Here is a 24,145-nt window from a genome sequence, read left to right on the forward strand (position 1 = left end):
ACATTTTCAAAAAGTGCCAAAGTCAACTGGAGTAATCTAGGGTTGCACTGTGACATTAGCTCATGATAACACAGTCTACAAAACAAGGAAGAAACTAAAGTAGATATCATAAAATTATGGATTTTCCTAAGTTTCCAATGCATGCCAAAAGAAGCTGGTGCTGGCCTGCCTATGTACCTTACATCAATAAAAATAATAAAACTAAAAGTAGAGATTATGATCTTCTCACCAAAATAATAAAGTTTATTGTCAGGTCCATTAACAATTTAACCTGATGCAATTGTGAAACATTCTTTGTTTACAATGAAAATGAAATGCTGGCACGCTCATCAATTTTGCCATGGTTTTTTTTTTTTTTTTGTCTTTTTGTTGAATTTTTTATTTTGTCCTCGCATTTATATTTATTTTTATTTTCCTCCATATTTTAATGTTTCTCTTTTTACTTGTGTGTCTTCATTTATAACTTTGTTTTTCAATATTATTGCACTTTTAATTATTTCATACCTGTTAATGTTATTCAAAAAATGTATTTAGTATGTTTTGAATTGTATTGGTTTTACTGTTTGGTCTTTTTAGTGTAAGCATTTCTAAATTATAAATTTGATGTTAATTCAGCTACCTATTCTGCTGCCAATCAAATACTGAATAAATTGAAATTTTAAAAAATTGCCTGCTTCCTAATTAATTTATTTTCATCTGTTTTAGGAAGCAACAGAGAAACTGCAAGGTATGCGATTCCACTTTCAGTTACGAAGTGAGGAGGACCAGAAGGGTCCTATTCTGTCATTACAGAACAAGTTAAGGAAAAATTTAGCAGAGCTAAGGAGATTAGAGAAGGAGTTGTATGGAATTCACAGACAACTTGAGGCAAATCCAGATGACCCTAAGTATGATGGATTTTCATCTACAAATTTGTCTTCATTTAATATATATTATAAGTCAACTGTGACGTCATCATTGTAACGCAAATGTTATTTTTCATGGTTATTGTTGATAAAGTTACTAATCATTTGCCTCAATTTCTATTAATTTATAATTTTATATTTTTTGTTTAGTTTTTTGCAGCAAAGTATGGATGTAGAGGAACAAGTTGTGGACTGTAAGGAGAGTTTACTTACAGCGAGTGATGACCTTCATGTCATGGTTAGGTATGTCACATGGTACTCAGTTATCCCAAATGCATCTTTTAATTGGCTGTGTTTCACTTTATTTGTTTTAATGCCATCTTTACGGACTTTGTGCATACTGTAATAGTATGTACTGTATTGTATTTTTATATATAGAACTGGTACATTATAGCATAGATATACATTGTATTTATTTCTTCCCTTACATAATTATAAAACAGTCTATTGTGCTTCCACAGTTTGTTTTAAGTGTTTTTACATTTATTATTTCAATTGTTTGTGGTAGTGCTCACTAGTGTCCGAGGGGTAATTTTCAACAGAAGGCTATCCTGGTTTGCCATCTATAGAACAGGTTACAGCAATTCATTATTTTTATTGTTGTTGTTATTATTTAATATTATTATTATTATTATTATTATTATTATTATTATTACTATTGTTATTATTATTATTATTATTATTATTGTTATTATCATCATTATTATTATTATTAAATACTGTTCTTTATTGTCCATCTGCAGTGTTTACAAAGAAATTCAACTAAAACGTGCAATGAAACTCAAAATTCAAAGTGGTAAGTTTACTTCTCTGAAGATCTTTTATTTACAAACTACAATGCATTTTGCACATGTGCACCTGGGGCAACAAACTGTGTGGTCTGATTTTAAACAGCAAGCCAAAGGTGCCACCAACAAGGGGTAAGGGGGAAATTAGTCGCCCTCCCCCATTCTATAATATTGTGGTGTGAAAGCTCAATTTTGGGTCATGCTAAACCATAACATCTTTTTCCACCAGGATTTTTATTTCCAGACTCAAGGCTGTAGTTGGCCCTCAGTTTGTACCCACTGTTGTACTTGCTCACAGGTTGGTGCATTCTGATCCCACAGCAGGTATAAAGCTCTATCGTATACTCTATACCGAGTATACAATGAATTTATTTAATTTATTTATTTAATTTGGTTTTATTTTTTATTAATGAAGAACTATACAATGTACACTGTAGACCTTGAGACCACAGTACAGTAGTAATCTATACTGAGTATACTAAAATTGATTAATATATTGTTTATATATTTTTTATTTATTTATTTATTTTAATCAAGGAAGACCTATATACAATGTATGCTATATAGGTAAGATACATAAGTAGACATGCCAGTGCATGTCAAGATAAAATCTGTGGATTTACACCACAATACGTTAGTACCGTAAATGCTTGAATAAGCGCCGCTCGGCTCTAGAATAAGCACCGCTCGGCTCTAGAATAAGCGCCGCTCGGCTCTAGAATAAGCGCCGCTCTAGAATAAACGCTGCTCTTGAATAAGCGCCACACCAAACCTGATTATGTTTGCTAAGTGCCGCTCTCTAATAAGTGCCGCGGCGCTTAATCGAGGGTATACATTACCCTGTGTGTAATGAACACTTTGAGAAACAGGGTTTTAAATACAATGTACAGTATGTAGTGTTAAAATGTATAAATAACACAATGAAGACACAAGCATTTCTTTATAAACGTTTGATGGGTCTACCAATGGAGGAAGAATACGTGAGATAGGTAAGATGGGAAAGGGCATGGAAAGCGCCATGCCAATATGTTTTTTATAAGCGCCGCTCTTATATAAGCGCCGCAGTTGAACAAACGCCGCACTGAAGCCTCCAAATTTTATAAGCGCAGCAGGACTTAATCGAGCATTTATACTACTCTACTGAGTATATAATGGATTTAGTTGTTTATTTAAAAAAAAAATTAAGGATGCTTATACGATGTATGCTGTATAAATAGGTATTGTCAACTGTGAGCTGTTTCAACAGTTAGACAGAAACTCGGACAGTATCAGAGACCATAATTATAATATTATAAGTAGCTGGTAACTTTATATATTGTGTTCCAGTCTATAGCTTTCTGAACCATATCATAGTAAGAAACATTTCACCCTATAATTGGTTGGATTATATGTCGCTCCATATTACAGTATTTTCATAGCTTAGGAATGTTTGTCCCCTAACAAAATTGCTAGATTGAATTATACTTTTACTTCCTGCTTTAGTGTTGTTGCATGCAGTTGTTTTAGTATATATTTTTTGCACTGAAGTTCTATGGTGTATGTTATTTTGTTCATAAATCCTTCATCACACAGTAACTATAGCTTCCAGGATATTGATTCACAATCAATCAACAGGTATACATAAAGTACTGTAGACATGAGAGTGCTTATTGAGATTTAATATGTGGATACTTGATACTCAGTATACGATGAATACGACATGTAATAGACGACAGTTATCTCAGAGTAAATTTAATCGCATGAATCATACTACGATAAATACAACATGTAATGCGAGACAATTGTCGTAGGGTAGTTGTAGGCACACCATTGTAGAAAGTAAAAATAATAATAAACAACAACATACAATGAATGCTGTATGTGTGAGACAAGGTACACAGGTGAATCTGGTTTTTGAAGATTGTAACGGGCGGGATAATAATTTGATGCTAGTCAAACCCTGAAACAAAGCTGTGGCCCATAAAGCAACCAGAAACCATAAGAAAAGAAAATACACAAATTGAGCAAGAAGTAGCCTATAATTGAAGCAACAAATATTCAAAAGTTTTGTACTTAGTAGTCAAATAGAAGGTGAAAAGAAACACACTTAAAATGTTTACCTATTCAAATGTAAAGGTGATGATCACCTAACAGCCTGAGTTGACAAGACTTGACTACTTGCTGTCAAAAAATGATTGTGAAGGGCAACTCTGCAATCATGTGATATGGTACATTGAATAGTATATGAATACAACCGCATAGCCACCGACCATTCAATGGTATTTGTGACCAGCTCTAGAACCTTACATTTTATCGCATTTCTAACTTTACGTTAGCATCCAAACTGCCCAACAATTTCAGGATTATATAAAAGAAAGACAAGAACATTTCTGCTAAAATGTCACTAAATCTTACTGTAATGTATTTATTTTTTTTTATATTTTAAAATACAAATCTTTAACTGTTAACTACTGATTTTGGAATCTTTGGAAGCTGTTTCTCAAAACATTGGTAATCATAAATTCAGTATCCTATAACAATACTTGAGTTAAATCTCCAGAAAAAAGCATCTTGCTTGTCCTTGGAGGTTCCGTGCTGTGGAGTGTGCTGTTTTGGTGCTCACATACCTAAAGTCAGTGCATAGTATTTTAAAAATAAATGAAGTACTGTATTATATAGTAATCAACTAATTCCTATCAATTAAACAATGTTAAAGAGTAATATTTATCGAATTTTGTAATTCAAAACTATGATTTCAAATTTTTTTGACAAACAGAGCACTTGCTGGTCACATTTTTCAATTTAGCCAAGGTGATCACCCCCATACAGACAGTCATTGAATCTTTGTTTTCTTTCTTGCTTATATAAACAGACCAGGGAGTTAGAGTTGTACGGCGTGTCGAGATGTGCTTCAGCCTAGCAAAATGGAAACTAACAGAGAAAGATGGACAGCTGGGAATGTCCTATTTTGAGATTCGCCAATTCAAGTAAGTGTCTACCCAGGGCTGGAAAAAATGCATGACTGTGTGACCAGATGTTGGAGGCAATAGGAATGCCCTGGAGGCATTGTGTGGAAAAATAAAATTTAAAAAAAAAATTAACAGTTGGGCTATATGTTTACAGACAACATTTGGTGCTGAAGGCATTTTATTGAGACAACTTTTATGGTCGGAGGCATAGACATTTTTTTCCAGGCCTGTGTCTGCCCATTTTGTAATTGCATGCAAACTTAGTGGAATTTACTCACCCATAAGTTGTATATTTAGCTCGTGATCTTTCTATATAAAGTTTCACTACATAATATGCAATATACAAAACCAAACATGAAGTTAAAAATGCTTTTTATAAAGTTGAAACATAGACAACCTTTTATATTTTTGCAAATACAGTAATCATGTAAAACACTACCTGCTACTGGGAATGTTGAGAAGGTTTCATTTAGAAGTAAATAATAAATAATTTTAAGACACCACAGTGAATCATGCTTTTATATATGGTGTTGTTGTATTATAAGGTACCTTTGTGCTTCTCTTAATTTAATTCTTACCTCCGCCAAAGGAAGTTATGTATTCACTGTTGTCTGATTAAAAGATTAAAATAAAAATGATATACTGTTTTGATTTATATAGGTACACAAGAACCAGTAAGAATGATGATTCTGGTAATCACTTTATGGAAATTGGATGGGTTACCTTGAAAAACTTGCTTCCCAATGAAATTTACCAGGTGAGTAGGGTGATAATGTAATTATTGATAGTAATATTGATGATGAATAAAGTTCTATCAAGATTAATGAATTGAAAAAGTATGGCCATATTTATAATGCGATGTCATCATGACCATTTTTATGGATCTCACATGTTTTTGTCTAGATAATTGGCTTAATGATGCAGCCTGTAATGGTTACAATGGCGATGATGGTGATAATGATGTTGATAATGATAATGATGATGTTGGTGATGATGATGTTGATGATGGTTGTTATGATATAAATGGTGATGATGATGTTGATTATGATGATAATGATTATGGATTTGTAGATAACGTGTTACAGTCTGCAGTAATGCAGTTAATATTAATATTGAAGATGATGATGGTGAGGTTGATTATAAAGGTGATAGTGACACTCCTCTTTTAAATATCCAAATATCTGTATCTTAGGTAGCCGTTCCCAATTATTTCTTCAAACCTCCTACAGAGTCTTAGAAAATTCATTTGTACAACATATAAAAAAAAATCCTCCAGAGACTGGCTTTAAATGCTAATTCTTTATACTTTTAGAAAGAACAGTATTTACCTGTACAGAGATGATGATATATGTGATGATGTCAAAATTTGCTGGCATAGTTTTGACTTTTTAATAGGTATTCTACCTAAATTTACACCCCTCTCCAATAAGTGCCTATGCCATACATTGAATTAGCTGCCCTTATTCTGGATTATGCTGTGTTGGCATATTTATAGACAATAAACTAATTTTGGATTCTGCCATGGGGAAGATTATGTTAGGCCCAGAAGCTTGAGCATTTTTTTTGCATAGTTTCAAAGAAAAAAAAAATGTTTGCACAATTTTGAATTTCGGCAAAGATTCTCACCAGAGAGAGAAAAGAATTATGAAAATACAAATTCGAAGAACTGCCGATAACATATATTCTATCATCATCATTCTCATGTGTTGTTTATTCACAGGATGTCCTAAGGCCACAAGATATGGGGAAGACAAGACAAGTGACGATGAGGATTATCTGCCGAGGCAAGCCACCGGTAGGGGGAATCGCAGTGCAGGAACACTTTGAAGTGAATGTCGTCCCTCTTACCATTCAACTGACCTACAATTTCTTCAAACACATGATGGGGTTTTTCTTTCCTGGTAGAAATGTTGACCAAGAACCTGGAGAAGACCATCAGCTCAAGAATAGACTGGGTAAGACTAGTGCCAGGTTCATAATATTTTGTTTTTATTTATTATCATTTTATTATTATTATTATTATTATTATTATTATTGTTATTGTTATTATTATTATTATTGTTATTATTATTATTATTATTATTATTATTATTGCCCTTTTTGTTCTTATTATAAATTATTGTAATAATAATATTGTTGTTGCGAGTGTTGATGTTCGTTGTATATTTTTAATAATTTTATTTAATATTATTGTTATTGTCCTTATCATTATCTTTGGCATCATCACCATTATCATGATCATCAAAATCATCGATATCTTCATTGTTGTCATTACTATTGCCATCATCCTCCACCACAGTTGCTAATTTTCATTTTCTATAGCTATTATTAAACTTAAGAAATATTAAATCCTATGCTAGTTTAATAAAAAAAAATGTTATTATTGGTAGTTTCATTGTTATTACTGTACTCAAATTATTATTCATTATTATTACCATTGTCATAAATATCACTACATGGTCTCAAAATTAAATTTAAAAAATGTTTTTTTTTTGTCTATAGATATTGATGATGATACAGAAAGCATTTCTTCTCGAGTCAGTAAGGTTAGTTGTGTTTTTTAGTATTCATAGTGCAATGCACCCACCAATTCAACACCCCTCTAATTCCAAGACCCCTCTAATTCAAAACCACTTTTCCAAAGATCCAAATAACAATCTTCAACCTTTTAACACAAAGCTAGCCCTCTGATTGAAGACCAACCCAGAGATTGCCCCAGATTTTCAGGTCCTAAAGGTGGTCTCGAATTAGAAGGTGAACGGTATTATGTAACATTCAGAAAATTACGTACATGTACAAAACAACTGCATGATTTAGCAATGCAAATATATCCTCACAATTTTTTTAATAGTTTTGGTGAAAGCAGTACTTACCGTGGCTTGAACTAAGCCAAAATTATTGAGTAGAGTAGTTTCTATAAAGGTCTGTCCAGACTATGAAATCTTATGTGATGTGCCGTGGGCATGATGATGCCATATTACACCCATCATCTTTTTGTGACATAACATTTGATAGTGTGGACAGCTGTATGTATAAATTCAATAATTGTCCTTGGTAATAAAAGAGTTAAAATCATAATATATATCATATTATAATATCATTTATTTCACCAGCTGAATAAGACCAACCAAGTATTAATAAGCTGGATTCCTCAAAAGCAACACAACATATTACTGTAACTTGGCTCTCCAGCTGACAAAACATACTGTATTGTTAATTGAGTGATGACATATTGAATTGATGGGTTGATTGATTGATTGATTGATTGATTGATTTTTTTTTACAGACAAGTGTTCGATCAGGCAACAGTGATGACTCTGGCCACTTAGCATCAACCACTTCCAGTAGAGACAGTTTTAGGGTATGCCAACCTAATTCCAACTCAACTTTTGTCAGAAAAGTTCATATTTTGCCAAAGAAAACAAATTTGGAAGTCAAGTATACTAACAATTTTTTTAAAATCATTTTTAGAATGAGTGGTATCTTATCAAGTATTTTTTAGAATGACTGATAGTGGTGTTAATTGCTATATAATAATATTTATTATTTGGAGTTAAACTGTCACATCAGTGGCACACTTTGAAACACAGAGGTGCATCTGAAACACGAAAATTGACAAGTGATACAAGATCCATCAAATAAAAGAACAAGTATTAAACTTAAAACCAACTCTAAACAACTGAAATTATTTCTTTCTTCCCTCCCCTTCTTCCCTGAAAATTCAAATTTTACCCCTTCCTGCTAAATAGAACTGTACTAAACTTTAACCCTTATTATTAACAATACAAAATACTAAGTAGCCTAAACAATGCAAACGTTCACCCCTTTCCCAATATAAAAATTAACATAAAAAATAACAGTAATGCAGAAAAGAAAAGTTATATTAAATTTGCTTGTAAATTTGTATTCATTATAAATGCATACAAACAGCACTTGTAGAAATTTTTTTTAAATATTTTTTTGTATAGAAATTGTTTTGGAAGACCCCACCCAAAATTTGCTACATATCTTTTATAACATGTATTGTTTTTGATGGAATTTTTGATGTGGTAGATATTGATGTACATTTTGATATTTATATAGTTTTTGATGTGAAACTGGGTGAGTTGGAAACACTGACTTTCCAACTCACTCAGTTAGATGCTTTTTCTTTGTACTGCTTGTGATGTTATGTTTTGGTAATAAAAAGAATAATAATAGGAATATGATATTATTTTCTTTTTATCTTTAGGTGAAAAAGAAGCAGGAATCAAGAAAAACACAGAATTCAGATGACATTGAGAAAATGAAGGTGAGCAAGAAAATATTCATTTTATTATAATAATAATAATAATAATAATAATAATAATAATAATAATAATAATAATAATAATAACAACTAGCGCTAACTCAGACTTAAAGGGGAATATCTTTTGTGTTATTTCCTCATTAATTTTTAATTACCTCCTTTCTAATTGGCTAGTTATAACTTTGATTTTAATCTGATTGGTCGGTTTTTATTTGCTTTCTGATACTTCTGTAAATATTGTAAACATATATGAATGGATGAGATTTTTTCATCAGTATTCTTGAAAATGATCAAATATATCGAAACGTTGAATCTCAAAATGTCTCTGTCTCTTTTCGGAGTTACTGTCTTTTTGTTTTATTTAAGACTAATTAGTGGATCCTCTGGTTTTCCCATTAATGTCATGTTATTTTCCCTTAACGTTGTTTTTTTTAATTGTTCTCTAATTTCTCCATTGTCTAAGTTCCCCTTAAAGGTAGGTTTTAGTAACATAATAATAATAATAATAATAATAATAGTTTCATTTATATAGTGGTTTACACACTAATGGTCTCTTTGCGGCTGAGCTACCAGGTAAACCTGTGCCAGCTACTCTTGTCTGTCCACAACAAGGCCAGTATGAACTAGTACAAGTAGTAATGGGTAGTAACTGCCCATTACCTGTCCCAAAAGATGTACTGGGATTTGTAGTGCACTTAGCCAATTGTATATACTGTGCGTACAGTTTATAGTCCTTATCCAAGAAGACATGTTCCACCTCCTAGAACCAAGGAAAATTAATTCACCAGCGGGTTTCAACTCCAGTGGGTTTCAACTGCAGTTTTCAACTTCAGCAGGTTTCACCCCCTGACCCATTCAGAACTCTACTCTGGATTCCAGACATGTTCTATAGTTGTAAAAATATGCGACTTAGGGAGTGGAGTTGATTTGTCACATCTAGATTGATCTGCGAATCTAATATGTAATTTAGCTCATAACAATTTATAATTATAAATAATATATAATTTATATAATGTAATTTAGGTTTTTTTTGTGAATAGTTACCTGGATAAACCGACTAACTATAGGCTTATAACTATTAGGATTATAACAGCAAGTAGAAAAGGGGGCTCCTTATTTGAGTTAACAACAAATAGGGAATGAGGACTATATTGTTAGGGAGATGTTCATATTTGGCACTAGACTGTTCTATTTTATTCGAAGGGGTGTTTTTTGGCAGCAAAAGCAATTATTTGGTTTATCCAGGTATCTCTCATAGACTATTAATATCACAATTGATTTGTGTAGTTTATAATTATTAATAATATATAATTAATTTAACAATACATTGACTGTAAAATATCCACATCATCATTTTGTAGTAACTGCCTTTGTGTTAGAAATAACCAAAATCCATTTTTCTTACTTGTAGGAACGTGCTGAGAGAAACAACACATTCTTTTACATCAAGATACCACCGCTTCCTCTATGTATTAGTTATAAGGTATTTAAATCATTTGTCTATTGTTCATGATGTAAATTCTTTAAAATACAATGGGGCATGGGGAAAAGGCATTAAATGTATTTTTAAAATCCAAAATAAAATAATTTTTTTTAATTATCACAGAAATTGAGATGTATAATTTATTTTGTTTTGTTTTCTGAAGGGTGGTAAAGACAAAAATATTGAAGATGTTCACAACTTGAATATTTTACTCCCGACCCAAGAGTACCATAATCGTACATGGACATGGCTTGATCTTCTAATGGCTTTAAAACGAGAGTATAAACAAGCACTGTTGTCTCAGGTAACTAATTAAAGTAAATTAAGATATTGAAGCTGCGCCGGCCTCTAGGGTTCCATGGGAGCCACAGTGCAGCGCCACCACTGGTGGTGAATTGAGCGGTACCCCAAGAGACATTCTCCTTTATTTTGTTTGATCTTTTTTTTTTTTCTCCTCTTCCAATAGAGTACTATTTATTTACCATATATTCTTGTGTATAAGGTAAATTACATATAAGACGACCCCCAAGTTTGAGATCATTTTTAAACGATTTTTGTATGATTTCCGCCTTTTGATACGATCCGCTGGGACAAACCTGCATTTAGCCTTCAAATCGCCATAAAATTCAAAGGGGTTCATGGATTTTGTTGTATCAGCTTTTAAAAAGCTTTAATTAAAACTTAACTGACAAATTAAGCAAAAACCGTCTTGTATGGCTTTGATTTCCGGGTCATCAAGCGTATATGGTGACTATACTAACAGTTTGGAACTGAGACACAAAATGTTATGGATATGGCACCCTACATGGCTGGAAATTGCACTCTCAGACTTAAATTTGAATGCAATTTTCTTTTTTCGCATTTTTTTTATCAAAAAATGTTGGGAAGCCTGGACTGGGATCCTTTTAAATCCTCCCCTGTTAAGAATTATATGAACTTACTTACTGAGGAACAAGATGAGATAATTTTATTGTAATTTTTTTTCCCCTTCAGGCTATCAAGGAGAAACTAAAGTTCAGATTGCCTGTTGGAAAGACTGAAGGACCAACAGGAAAGGAGAGTCAAGCTGAGTGAGTGATTCAAATGACCTCATTAGCCTTGCAATGTGGATAATATTTATATACATGGCCCTTGTTTACCATACATAAGCACATTGTGACTGCTTTTTGGTCAAATAAAATTTGATAGTCTTGACTGGAGGGCAGTCCTAGTTCATGTTGGTCACAGCTTATTACAATTTTTTTGAAAAGAATATATCGTATTTAAGGTCATCATAAATTTCTATTTTATGTTGTGTTTTTCAAATTTTAGCTCCGATTAGGAGCTCTAGAAATAACTTGATTAATCGATTAATAGATCATTTTTGCTGATTTTTTTTGTATGGGCGGCTGTTATGGCCGATATACTCTCTGCCTCTATTATACTGCCCTCATCTTAGCTTTTGAGATTACAAAAACTTGTTCACATTATAATAGCCAATGGATATACTATGACCTGTGTACTATTTCATTTATAATAAATTAACGCCTTTTTTTTTTCTTCTTTTTTTATTTTACAGTGAAGATGCTGATAAAGCCAAGCTTTTATTTGGTGCCAAAGCTCCTAATATTGTAAGTATAAAGAAATTTCCAAGCTCAATCATGTTACTAACTATATGGGGCTCTCTCACCAATATTAGAAGTATTTCGTAATTGTATTTTTCATATATATATCTTCTTTGATACAAGTCAGTCTATGATTCTACTTTCAGTTTCATTGTCAATTCTTTGTAGCTGTTGAGGTTCATCATTTACATCTACCTGCTTTTAATGTCACTCGTTAAACTTCTCCTTTTTCCCAATTCCAAATAATAATTATCTATTTATTATTGAGTGTATGAAACTTGTTTTATCTATGTTTTTTTTTTTTCTGTTCACAGGCCAGTAACGTAGAAAAGCCAAAGAAAGTACTATTTGGTAAACCTCCAAAAAACTAGGGTTTTCATGCAATTCTGTATTAAGTATTATATTGAAATATTTATATGATTTTATACAGTAAATATTATTAGTTGAACTTAAATAGGGCTTGGCAACCAGAGTTTTACTTACTTTTATAACAAATTTGTGTTTAAAAAATCATGTTGGTAAACTGATTTTTTAATTATAAACAGAACGTAACATGATGTTAATGAAGTTAATTGTAAATATGCTAATTATCATGTCATCTTGAAATTACTTTTTGAAATTATTAAATTATAGTTGTCCATGTGAAACAATCAATCTGCATTACTGTTACCAGAAAACACATGGGCATCATTGACGGGATTCATCAATGGTATTTGAAATAATCTGATTAAACTATAGACTTTTTACAAATATGTTTCTAAATATATACACAAGTTGGTTAGTAGATTTTTTTACATGGGCTATAAGCATGAATGTACAAATTATCTCCAATTACTAGAAATTAATGGGAGATAAATCTTCAAATCAAATCAAAAATATATTTCTGCAATTTTAATTATACAAACCTTATTCTTTTTACCACCTTTCTCTTCCCTTTGCCTTTAAACCCTTCCCACTTTCTGAAACCATTACTGCTTTCTGAGAGTGTGTGAGACTTTACAGTGGTATTCACTGATATTTTTAGTGGTTGTATTGAAAGAGTTGTACCAGCAGTAAAGAAATAACTGAATCATGACTTGGCTAAATTCTAAATGTGTAGTACATATTGTCTAGTTACAAGTAGAAGTCTAACAGGGGTTCCAATTTGTCACTTCTGGGAGATCTGTTTAAATAAGCTTTCTTAACACATTTAATGTTATTTTTGCTGCACGTGGTGAATACCCGTCACCACTGACTTCCATGAGAAAATTGATAGTAAAGTAGTAAAAAAATGCAAATATTAAGAATTTGCGGTAGATGGGACATTTTCCTGGAGATTCTTGCTTCCATGTTGGAGTGCGGGAGACTGTACCAATTTGCGAGAGATTCTGAGAATTTCGTGAGACTTTGGAATCCTGAGTTGAATTTGGTAAGTTTGGAACCACCTTTAGTACAAGTTGACTACCAACAACTTTGTAATAGACAATTACAAATTTTTCCCCCAAATCGTTAATAAGTCAAATTTAATCAGGATGGCACTAGCCTGAAATAAGATAATTAAATGTTTAAATATGATATGAATGTTGTGCAGAGTTCCTATTTATAATGCGAAGCATTTAATGATCTAAATTATTTCACATGTCAAAGAGCAGTCATTTTACATTTTTATATTGTTTTGTTTATTGTCTTACAGCCACACAATTTGCAGATTCTGTTTCTATTTGCTTAACCTGTGAAAGATCATGATAATATTGTAATTATTTACTGAAAAGTTATTTTCATACTGAAATTTAGGTATTAAATGTTATAATATTGTTTTCCTTTTTATTTATTATTATTATTTGTGGATTTCACCAAGATAGACATAAAGTAACACAAGCTCTCAAATTAAATCTATTATATATATTTTAAAAACCAGATGAAATTATTTGAAGATTATTATCATTGTTGTTATCAATATTTTGTGTATTATTACAACTACAAAAAAAGTCTTATCTTTATAAATGTGCAGTGTACAAGAAATGTAATGATTGTATTAGCAAATATAAATCAACTATATTGCAATATAATTATGATAATATCGATTAAAAATCTATCAAGTATCATTTATAGAAATCATACTGTATTATTTTGCTTGGTTTATGGTTTATTGGTTTATTTCGTGAATACCAACACATGAAATCAACATATGCCAATTTGCCTTTGGTCGTATTTAAAAACAATCGAATCAAACAACTTGAAATACATTTTAGTGCAGTTACTATTTATTATTTTTTCGACAAATAATGAACATAAATTTTACTATATATATACTGTCTCTTATACACATCTAGATGTGTATAAGAGACAGAGTAATTACCACAATCATCATTCTTACTGGTTGTTATAATACCTACAAGCAAAAATGTATATCTTTTTAAGTTTAATTTAATCGGTTAATTATTAACAGTAATTTTCTGTTCAAATATAAATATATAGACGAGGCAAGGAAGTTGAGACAAGAAAGGTGGGGCAAGGAATATGCACAAAAACTTCAAGTTTAAGTTCAATACAACATTCTCTATGAATGACTGCTCTTTCAAAGGACCTTGGCAACATTATCCAAGGGGGAGGAGGATTAGTGGGATCACAGCAGAACGCACACTCTGACGCCATCATTACTGTAGCTTACAATGAACTCAAAATTCCTTCTTGAGTACAAGGAAGTAAGCATAGACTGAAAATGTATTGTCCATAACCATTCAAAAAGCCCAAACCACAATATCTTTTAGTACAATACTGTCAAGATGGCACTTCATTCTAGTATTGTTGTAAATAAGGCCTAAATTATTAATAGATAGATTTCTAGTCAAATCTATATTTTGTAAGTCAACAATATGCTTAAAGACTTCACATGAGCTAATATGCTCATAAATTATACTATTAGATATAGTTGCATGTTCTTTAAGACGAGTGATGAGACACCAGTCAGTTTTAACAATATAATCACTGTTGCAACCAGGACATTTGAAATGGTAAACAATAGAGCTGACATATTCCTTCGGAGTTTTATCTTTAGTTGATAAATAAAGTATGATATTTTCTTGTATTGCCAAAGCGTGATGAATTTAACTGGTTTAATGAGATTTCGTCTAACTGTCTTAAGGCATCGGCTTAGCATTTCTTCACCAGCTTTACCCAAATATGGTAATCTAATCCAAATCTTCCAATTTATCGTCATCTTCATCAGGAATACGAGTCTGCAGTTTATTTTCAAATTTTCTAAGTAGTATATATTTTTATGACTTTCAGAGGAAACCCGTTCCAATACATGAATTTCTTAATAGTGTTAATCTAAGTTTGTAGGCAGTGTCCAGTGCAAAGTTATGGGCTCTTGAAAGTGTCCATGCTGTTTTGTGATGCCAAGGAGCAAAACTGTCATAGTTCATATATTGTCCAGTATGAGTGGTCTTTCTGTATCCACTTGTAGGTGCAAGAAATGCATCGTTAGCTCCATGAAAACACTTTTAATAGTATGAAGAATATCTCTTCTATTAATTTAGCTGTTAACCTCAGACAACATCCCTAACCAAACTTTTCGAGGATTGACACGCTTAACTACACTCTATCTGGATACAAACAAATTGAAAAACATAAAAGAAGAATGGTTTGAGGACTTGACATCATTAGAAGAATTTTATGCCAGCAATAATAGTTTCACGGCCTTGGGTAATGTGTTTAAGAACTGCTTAAAACTGAAAAATCGATTTACGCTACCGTTTAATCACTAAAATTCCGAGCATACTGTTCCGTGGACTACCGAATCTGCTTAATGTTGTATGCTCCTACAACCAAATTGACAACATTGCAGATGATGCTTTCCAAGGTTCAAATCACATCAGCTCTCTCCAATTTGACCGCAATCTCTTAAAAACAATTTCCAAATCAATTGGCCTACAACACCTACCTAATTTAGAATATATCTCTTTTAACACAAATCCTTTTCAATGCAACTGCGACCTAGTATGGTTCATTAAATGGATCCAATCCTTTGACGTCAGGCCGTATATGTACAAATTGGATGCGATGGTCCGCCAAACTTAGCCCTTCGTCGTCTCGTGGATTTGGATCCAGAATCATTTAGCTATAGTTCTCCTGTGATAATCATTGTTGTTTCAGTTGCAGCTGTACTGGTTATAATCGCGATTGTCCTATATTACTTTCGTTGGGACATAGGTAATAAGAGTTCTGTATATTCATAATGTAATGTGGCCCAGAATTAATCTTAAAATCTCGGTATTTTGAAAATGCATATATCATTGGATTTTAACACAGAAAAATATTTATTGATTTTTAAAATTTAAAAACTTAATAATAATAGAACCGAAAAGTCCACTGATTAATCTCAGATAAGATAATATGATACATACTCCAAGTATCGAAGTGCACGCCATCGTGTCGAGATTCAATATTTCGAAAGCCTAATGACGAAACTGCTCAGCGACTATTTAACATACGTAAAATGAAGGACCTATATTTCTACGATGAGAAGAAAAACTGTTGTTTTTAAAAACGGTTCTTTCAAAAAAAAGAGGCTGTTCTTTTCGGCGTCCCAAAGAACGGTTCTATGGCATGGAATCAATCGGGGACAAAAACGACCGCTCTCTGTGGGGTAGTTTTTAGCTGCAACATAATTTTTTTTTTAGGTCAAATCAGCCAGTAGCTAAAAGAATTGTTAAAAAAAGAAGGAATTAAATAATTTTGGCCTCTTGCATGATTTTACCTGTAGATATATATTTAATGAAGTTCTTCAGTAATGATCAGAAATACCATACGAGTGATAGACTAGGCTACAATATTATAATCTGTTATCAGTAAAACAAATGTACTTCCGTTTTCAACACAAAAACAAATATTTTTTTTTGTTAAAGTCAGTCTCAGGAGGAAAAAAATTGTTGACATGCTTTCATATTTTTGAATATTTAAAAACTGGGGAAAAGAGGCGTAACCATCATTTTTTCACCTTTTATCCACCTTTTCCCCACAGTTTTTAAATATCTTGTTAACCGTTTCTAAGTTGTTCGTTAAATACCGTATGCTTTTTATGTTTTAGAAAAATCAGTTGTACATAACAAAGATTCCCCTCCCCCCCCCCCCCAGAGTGCCTACCTGCGCTTATATGCCTAAATAGAATTCACGGAGGCAGGCGATTTTCAAGGAAACATTACAGACACGCGTATACAGACGTCAATCAACATTTGGTTGCTCAACTGCTGGGAACAGTCACAAAAGTGGGGGGGGGGGGCGGATTTTTTTAATCGATTTCCATGTATTAATACAACAAAAACAACACTATCAGAGCAGCTCTTCATATTGCATCCTTTCGTATACTGGGCCTAATTACTAAGCATTAAAACTACCTCAAGTTTTATAAATTAAAATTAAATGGTAAAATGTTCTTATAAAATTCAGTTAGAAACAAACAATAAAATATTATAAAACTGTCAAAATAATATAACATTTATACATTAAACCTGCTAAACATACCAAAGAAAGCACTGTCATGTAACTGATTTAAAACTGTATATAGATTGTTCTCTCATATAGGAAGAAATCCCCATAGGCGACGAGCATTAATAATTAATAAACACAAATATATCAGAGTTAGTTCTGGAAAATTAATGTCTTACAAAGACGGAATTGGAATATCGGGGATTCAATTCGATAAAATCGTGTACAGTATATTAAAATAAATGTCGCCATAAATACACTTTTAGAAAAAAGGTATATTGCAGTCTCTAATCCATAGTTTATGAAACGTTTTATATTCAATGTCACAAGCAGTGCTCTTTATTGGATCCACTTTCGATACAGTGGCTTTGGTCATCACCCAAAATGCTTCCATAAGAAAGAAAGAAACATACATAAATAAAATACATAGAAAAAAAAATTAAAAATAAAACAAAAACAAAGTAAAAAACACAGGGAGTTACTTTAAAATTATTAAGAATATGAACTTTTAGACGGCGCCAGACTACGATGCTGTAAGACGTGTATATCTTGTAGTACCTGAAAATTTTACACATTTTTACACAACCATCAATTGAATTAGTGCTCCGATCGAGAAAACTAACTGTAACAAAACTGGACCTTTCCACTAAGCCCCGCCCCTTAGATATTGTTGCTAAGGTACCACAAGACGACAGTGTTAAAGCATACGCCAACACGTGCGTTTGTGGGACAACACGTGTGTTTGTGAGACGCGTGCGTATTCCTAGCGCTGTTCTGATTGGTCAGTTGTTAAGTTTGATTGACACTCCGGAAAGGTCTATTGATCGGGGCTGAGATGTATGTCAACTCTCGGTATTGAAGTAGGTAAAAGCAAATACATCAAAGACAGTGTTTATAAGTTTTATTTTCCAACTGTACATCAAAAATATTAATTAGATCTCTATCTCAACCAAAATCTATAGCTGATAAAAGATCATGAGAATTTGTTGGCGCTTCATTTTGACTACGTAGGCCTAATGGTGATGTGATGATGATGAATATTTTATAAGTGTCATTTCCAGCCATCTAGAGGTAGGCCTACAATTTTCTCATCGTAGGGCTGAGGTGAACGTGGGCGCATGGTTTTGGGGTAATTATATACATCAAAGAAAGTATTTATTTAGTTTTATTTTCTATGATACATCACTCATATTAATTAGATCGCTGTGGTTGCCGAAAATCCCTGATAAAAAATCATGAGAAATTTGCTGGCGCTTCATTTAAAATATAATAGTGGTGTGATGATGATGAATTTTACTATATATAAGTGTCATTTCCGGCCATCTGAAGGTACTTTTTCCTCAAATTTTCTCACCTCAAACCCACTCATGGTGGGCCTGAGGTTGTGGACTCACGGCTTTAAAGTAGGAATAGTAAATGCATCAAAGGAAGGACGTTTAGAACTGCTCGGAAACAAATTACTAGTACTTCGGACACAGTTAACTTACAATTTTACAATTAAATGTTTTTGTTTTTTTTTTTTATGAGAAAAAAATCTCTGAGTGTGAGCGTTTCTGTATTATTTTGCATGATTTATTGGTTGGTAAAACTTAAGGATTTTTGTAGAACCGTAAATCAATGAAAGCTATTTTTACTCCCATCTGATTTTGATCGTTTTAAATCTATTCAATATTTAATTGGGTAGACCCCAGCTAACAATATTACGTTCTAAGAACGTTATAATAACGTTACAGTTTGGTGATAAAAACGTTATTTGTAGAACCATGTGTACGTACTTATAACCTAATTTCACAACCTCACAACATGAACGTTCTTATAACGTTTTGTAACGTTATTTAGTGACATTCCTAACCACAACGTTCGCGAACGGTATAAGAATGTTTTGTGTTTGCTGGGACACAGCCTAAACAGTACGTCATATCATGTGTATAGACTATCGTAAAATTAGTGTTTATAATATACCTGCTTGCTATATAATCTATGCCTTTATTCATATTGAATATATATGAACGAAATATTTGTAAGTGTCAAGATTAAAACAATACATACAATTGTACATGTGTGTCCGAGCATTTTTAAACGTTTATTTTTAAACTTTAGAATCAGTAGTATAGCAGTTAATTGGGCAAAAACAAATTTGTTTGTTTGCCCTCCTCCACCCGCCTCTAGCTCACTGAAAAAAATAGGGACGGAAAAACAAAAACAAAAAAAAAACTTTAAAAAGGGTTTTCTTTTAGCTTTTTTCTTTACAAATTAAAAAAATGTGAGTGAATTTATCTTTGTTTTTTTTTTTTTGCCAGATGCCTTGCAAATTAGTCTAAAGTTGTTGTCTGATGTAAGATATTGCCATTCTAGGCCTCCGTGGGTTATTTTTATTCCATCTGATGAGTAGCCTATTTGAAAATAAATAAATAAATAATAAAAAACTTTTTCCAGCCGCCCCTATTTATCTTTTTTTTTTAAAAGAAGGGCAAAGAAAAAATTATTTTTTTGGCCTTACTGCTATACTTTACTTTAAATTCAACGCTGCCTTTTTATACTTTCAACGATCATATTGTACGTAAACACTGCCTAGGCATAGGGATATTGTAATTACAGTAATAGTCAATTACGGTAGTTCACTCTGTATCGGCTGTATACACTTTCCTCTCGACCGACTACCAAGAGATTTTGGCCTACCCTAACCATGGAGGTACGTATGTAACTGTTAATTGCTTTTAAATTAAGAATGTTACAATCAATCAATCATTACACATTGTTTTAATAATACATATCATAAAGATTGATCCTAACAAGGTTGGAAAATTGTTAAATGTTATTAATGATATTAATAATAATACAATTATTAATGGCCTAGTTGTAACAATAACAACAATCAATAATATTATATTGATGATGATGACGATCAATAATAATAATAATAATAATAATAATAATAATAATAATAATAATGAATAAACAATAATAATAATAATGAAATTCAAATGTCAAATTCTAATAAATATTTATTTTCCTTTTTGTTATATTTTACATAATATAATCAGACGATAATAATAATACTAATTTGAAAGCTAGGGGCCTGGCCTATCCAATTCTTATATAGGCTCTAAGCTACAAGTACAAGAATAGATAGACCTAGCATAATTAATAAATACCTAATAAGGTCAGAACTCTCTCTATAGTAGCCCATGAATAATCTACACTAGGCAAGTTTTTATACACACCACCGATACATGGCGCCCTACTCCACTGGCCTCCTATTATGCAATTCGGTTGATTTCACGTTTTTGGGCTCGCTGCCCGTTCTTCCTCTATTTGCTACAACGTTTAAATTTGCTATTGTGACCACCGTCAGAATGAAACGAAGCGGTGCTTCCAAGAGTATGTGCGCATGCTCTTCTCACAAATCGGGACCTCCACCGCCGATGGAGTATTCTATCTATAGGTCTAATCTGAATGATTAAAGTTTAAATACATATGAAGAAACTTTGAATTATTATTATTTGAATTGAAATTTGTTAAAATACAGGAGTAATAATTCTTTTGAAGAGAAGACAATCATACCGGTATTGAAAAAATACATACATTGTATTTTGATCATAGACGGAATCTGAATCTATCTGTATAGTAGTATACTTACTAACCTTTCCTACTAGCAGGGGAGCTGATGGGGGTAGAAAGGTAAAGTGGAGGATCGGTGATTAGGTGAGGTGATTTTTAACTTTGAGCATGATTGTGGGTGCAGGATGTGCCAATAGCTAGCATACCCTACAATTTACCATTTTAAAGAAGTTGCAAAGAAACAAATAGGCCCTATAATGAGGAAGAGACAAAGGAAAAGGAACGTCACGGTTAGTTTTAATAAAATAATATGACCATTAAAAGAAGATAGGTTGCATGTTACATGTATCGCATTCACTTATTTCTTTAGTTACGTAATGTCAGCCATGCAGTGGTAAAATAATGTTTTATGATTTATAAAGCATCCTGAAATTAGTTATCGTTACATTTAAGAACAGGTTTTTGTAGCAGTTTCATATCATATTTCATAACATAAAATATTTATAAACCATTAAAATGATATGAAACATCAAAAGGGTCATTGGTATGGTGAAATATCTTGTATTTCTTTCCATCATTATACTTGGACAAAAACCTTTGTTGTGGCATTAAAGTTAACATGATTGGCAATATATTGGCCTACAATACAACATATTTCGGTCAGGGGCAGCTAAAGCATACTTTTACTTTAACTTATTGAGAAACCTAAAACAGAGTGTGCTTGAAAATCTTTAAAAATTGGCCTTTTAGCGTTCATATAAATTCACAAAACAACTGACTGAGACACGGCTTGGGAATGCGGAAGTAAGTATGTAAACATGTGGTCCGAAAAATGACTTCAAAAGTCATTACTTTTTAAATATGAAATGATATTTACTTCTTGAGATGATGATCTATTCGAATATTAAGAGCACATGAATATTGCAAAAATCCAAAATATTTGTGTCCACTATTGTTTTAAACAATTGCCAAATTGTGTACTCTAATCTCAAATTTAGAAAAGGAATTAGTAAGTTTAATGCAGTATCGTGTATAGATTAGTGGTTCCCAGTCTGGGTTTACAAAAATAGTCCGCTAGATTTTTAGACCAAGTTTTCATGATTTCTTTTTTCTTGTCTTTAAACAGTGTGGAGGCTTAAAGATTTCTGCTAATCATTAGATGCCTTATCAATAACGAAAAACCTTTGACATAGGCGTAGACGTTAGTCAAAGTAAATTATTTTAACTGGCATTATATTTTAATTTAAATATTTGTTGCTGATCTGTTAAAATGTTCTGTGTTTTTATATGTAAAGATGTTCAGAGTTTATATGTTTGGTGATTAGCGAGCCACTTGACAGTGGCAATCCTAATGTAATGAACATCTTTTTTTGTATGTTTCATATGGTTCTGTCTTATATTGCTTTCACCTGGATATTCAATATATTTTAAAAATCAGGCCAAAATATTAAAAATGAATGGTGGTAAAAGAAAATCAATTCAATTTTTGAGTCTGACGGTGCCATTTCCGGCAATCTCAAATTGTGTATCAGCCCCCGCCCATGATGGGGCTGATCTGGTTTCTGTTTCAAATTTCAGTATTTGCAATTGTGTAGTGTTGTACTTTTGAGGCGAATGATCTTATATCTATAATCTGTTTTAATATCGACAATGAGTAATGCTTAGACACAGGGGATCCGTGAATGCAAAAAGATTGAGAACCATTGGTGTAGATCTCAAACATACAACTACATAGGCTCGATCCTAATCACCTAATTGCACTATTCTGATACATAAATTAAAGACCACATTATTATTTTAAATCTTGAAGACACAACCTATGGGACTAGCACATACATGATCTTTGTTTTCATAAATTTAGTTTTTTATCAACCAATCTTTATGCGCATTTGGTGTTCTTAAGACCTCTGCAAGTGTGGTCCAAAACTTAGCTCTGTCTTCTTCTTCCTCTGGCCATTTGAGATACGTTTTGGTTTGCATCACCAAACGTAGAAAGTTGGGTATGCGGGCCACATCAACATCCTCCAGCAGAATGATCAGGAGGCTGTCTTCATTTGCATCGAACATTTTAGTTCTTGCCATCTCCACTTCGAAGAAACACCATTCATTGGCGATGAATGACTTGGTGACAATTAGCAATGTTTTATGACTGCTCTTGATAGAATCAATGATGTTGTTGAAGATTGTATCACCAGCAATAAAGTCTCTATAATCAAGACAAAGTTTGAAGTTATGAACATCTCCCTCTAGTTTTGGTTGCAGCACATGTATAACCCAGTCTAAATCCTCGTGGCTGTAAGATACATAAACATCAAAGCGAATGTTGACTCCATCGAGGGGAGGTAGCCCCTCATCTGCAAGTCTCTGGTATTGCTTACGAAGAAGATGCCGCTGATAAAGATACCTGGAGGAATTAAAAGGATAAATAAAATGTGGATTTATTCTAACATGAAATATTATTCATAATAATAGGAATGGGGACGGGTGAATTAAGAAGGATGAAAAAAAAATGATTAAAGGAGGATGATAGGGATAATGGAAAAAACGTAAAGCTTGGTTTCCATACAATCGCTATACGCTATCGGCGAAACCGTTGGTAATGCTGATTGGTCGATCGACTCGGGGATCCTTCTCCCGTTGTGTCGGTGACTAATTCGCAGACAACGATTCCACTGAAAACACCGTAGCGACACTGTGTAGCGATTGTATGGAAACCATGCTAAAAAAAAAGAGAGAAAAACGAAAAGTGGAAGATTGGAGACGGAGAATGATGGAAATATGGAGAAGGTTAAGTAGAAATAAAAATAAGGTGAAGGGTAAAGTGATGTGGATAAAGATGAGAATAATGGAAAGTAGAGAAGAAAAAATAGAGAATAGACAGATTGAGACTGAGAAAGATGAATGTATGGAGAAGTTTGAGTTGAATATAAAGGGAAGGTGTAGGAGAAAGTGATGTGGATAATGACAAGGATAATACACTGTTAATTTCAAGGAGTCAATTTAACTCCAAAAGTGGAGTTAATAAAAAAGGTACAGAACGACTCCTTTTCTGGAGTAATATTTACTCTCATATTTTTACTCCCCAAAGGGAGTAACATT

The 24,145-nt window shown here is 32.5% G+C and overlaps 2 protein-coding genes across 2 annotated transcripts in view; one reads left to right on the plus strand and one right to left on the minus strand.

The window, feature by feature from the left end:
- The window catches only part of LOC117105237 (protein KIAA0100-like), a gene marked incomplete at its 5' end in the record, with an annotated part of 58,185 nt that extends 44,075 nt beyond the window's left edge, over positions 1 to 14,110 (plus strand). Inside the window, 14 exon segments of the mRNA XM_033246318.1 lie at positions 706 to 887; positions 1,056 to 1,148; positions 1,649 to 1,701; positions 4,545 to 4,659; positions 5,302 to 5,398; positions 6,362 to 6,596; positions 7,144 to 7,187; positions 7,928 to 8,002; positions 8,873 to 8,932; positions 10,341 to 10,412; positions 10,576 to 10,716; positions 11,406 to 11,482; positions 11,971 to 12,022; positions 12,331 to 14,110. Coding sequence (XP_033102209.1) covers positions 706 to 887; positions 1,056 to 1,148; positions 1,649 to 1,701; positions 4,545 to 4,659; positions 5,302 to 5,398; positions 6,362 to 6,596; positions 7,144 to 7,187; positions 7,928 to 8,002; positions 8,873 to 8,932; positions 10,341 to 10,412; positions 10,576 to 10,716; positions 11,406 to 11,482; positions 11,971 to 12,022; positions 12,331 to 12,387 — 1,353 coding nt within the window.
- An 8,090-nt stretch (positions 14,111 to 22,200) lies between these two features.
- Positions 22,201 to 24,145, minus strand: part of LOC117105332 (toll-like receptor 2) — a 22,015-nt gene continuing 20,070 nt past the window's right edge. Inside the window, exon 3 of the mRNA XM_033246452.1 lies at positions 22,201 to 23,450. Coding sequence (XP_033102343.1) covers positions 22,904 to 23,450 — 547 coding nt within the window. The 3' untranslated portion in view covers positions 22,201 to 22,903. The remainder of the gene's footprint in view (positions 23,451 to 24,145) is intronic.

This window comes from Anneissia japonica, unplaced genomic scaffold, assembly GCF_011630105.1.
Source record: "Anneissia japonica isolate Jap-2015-1 unplaced genomic scaffold, ASM1163010v1 scaffold287726_len2788222_cov184, whole genome shotgun sequence".
Lineage (NCBI taxonomy): Eukaryota > Metazoa > Echinodermata > Crinoidea > Comatulida > Comatulidae > Anneissia > Anneissia japonica.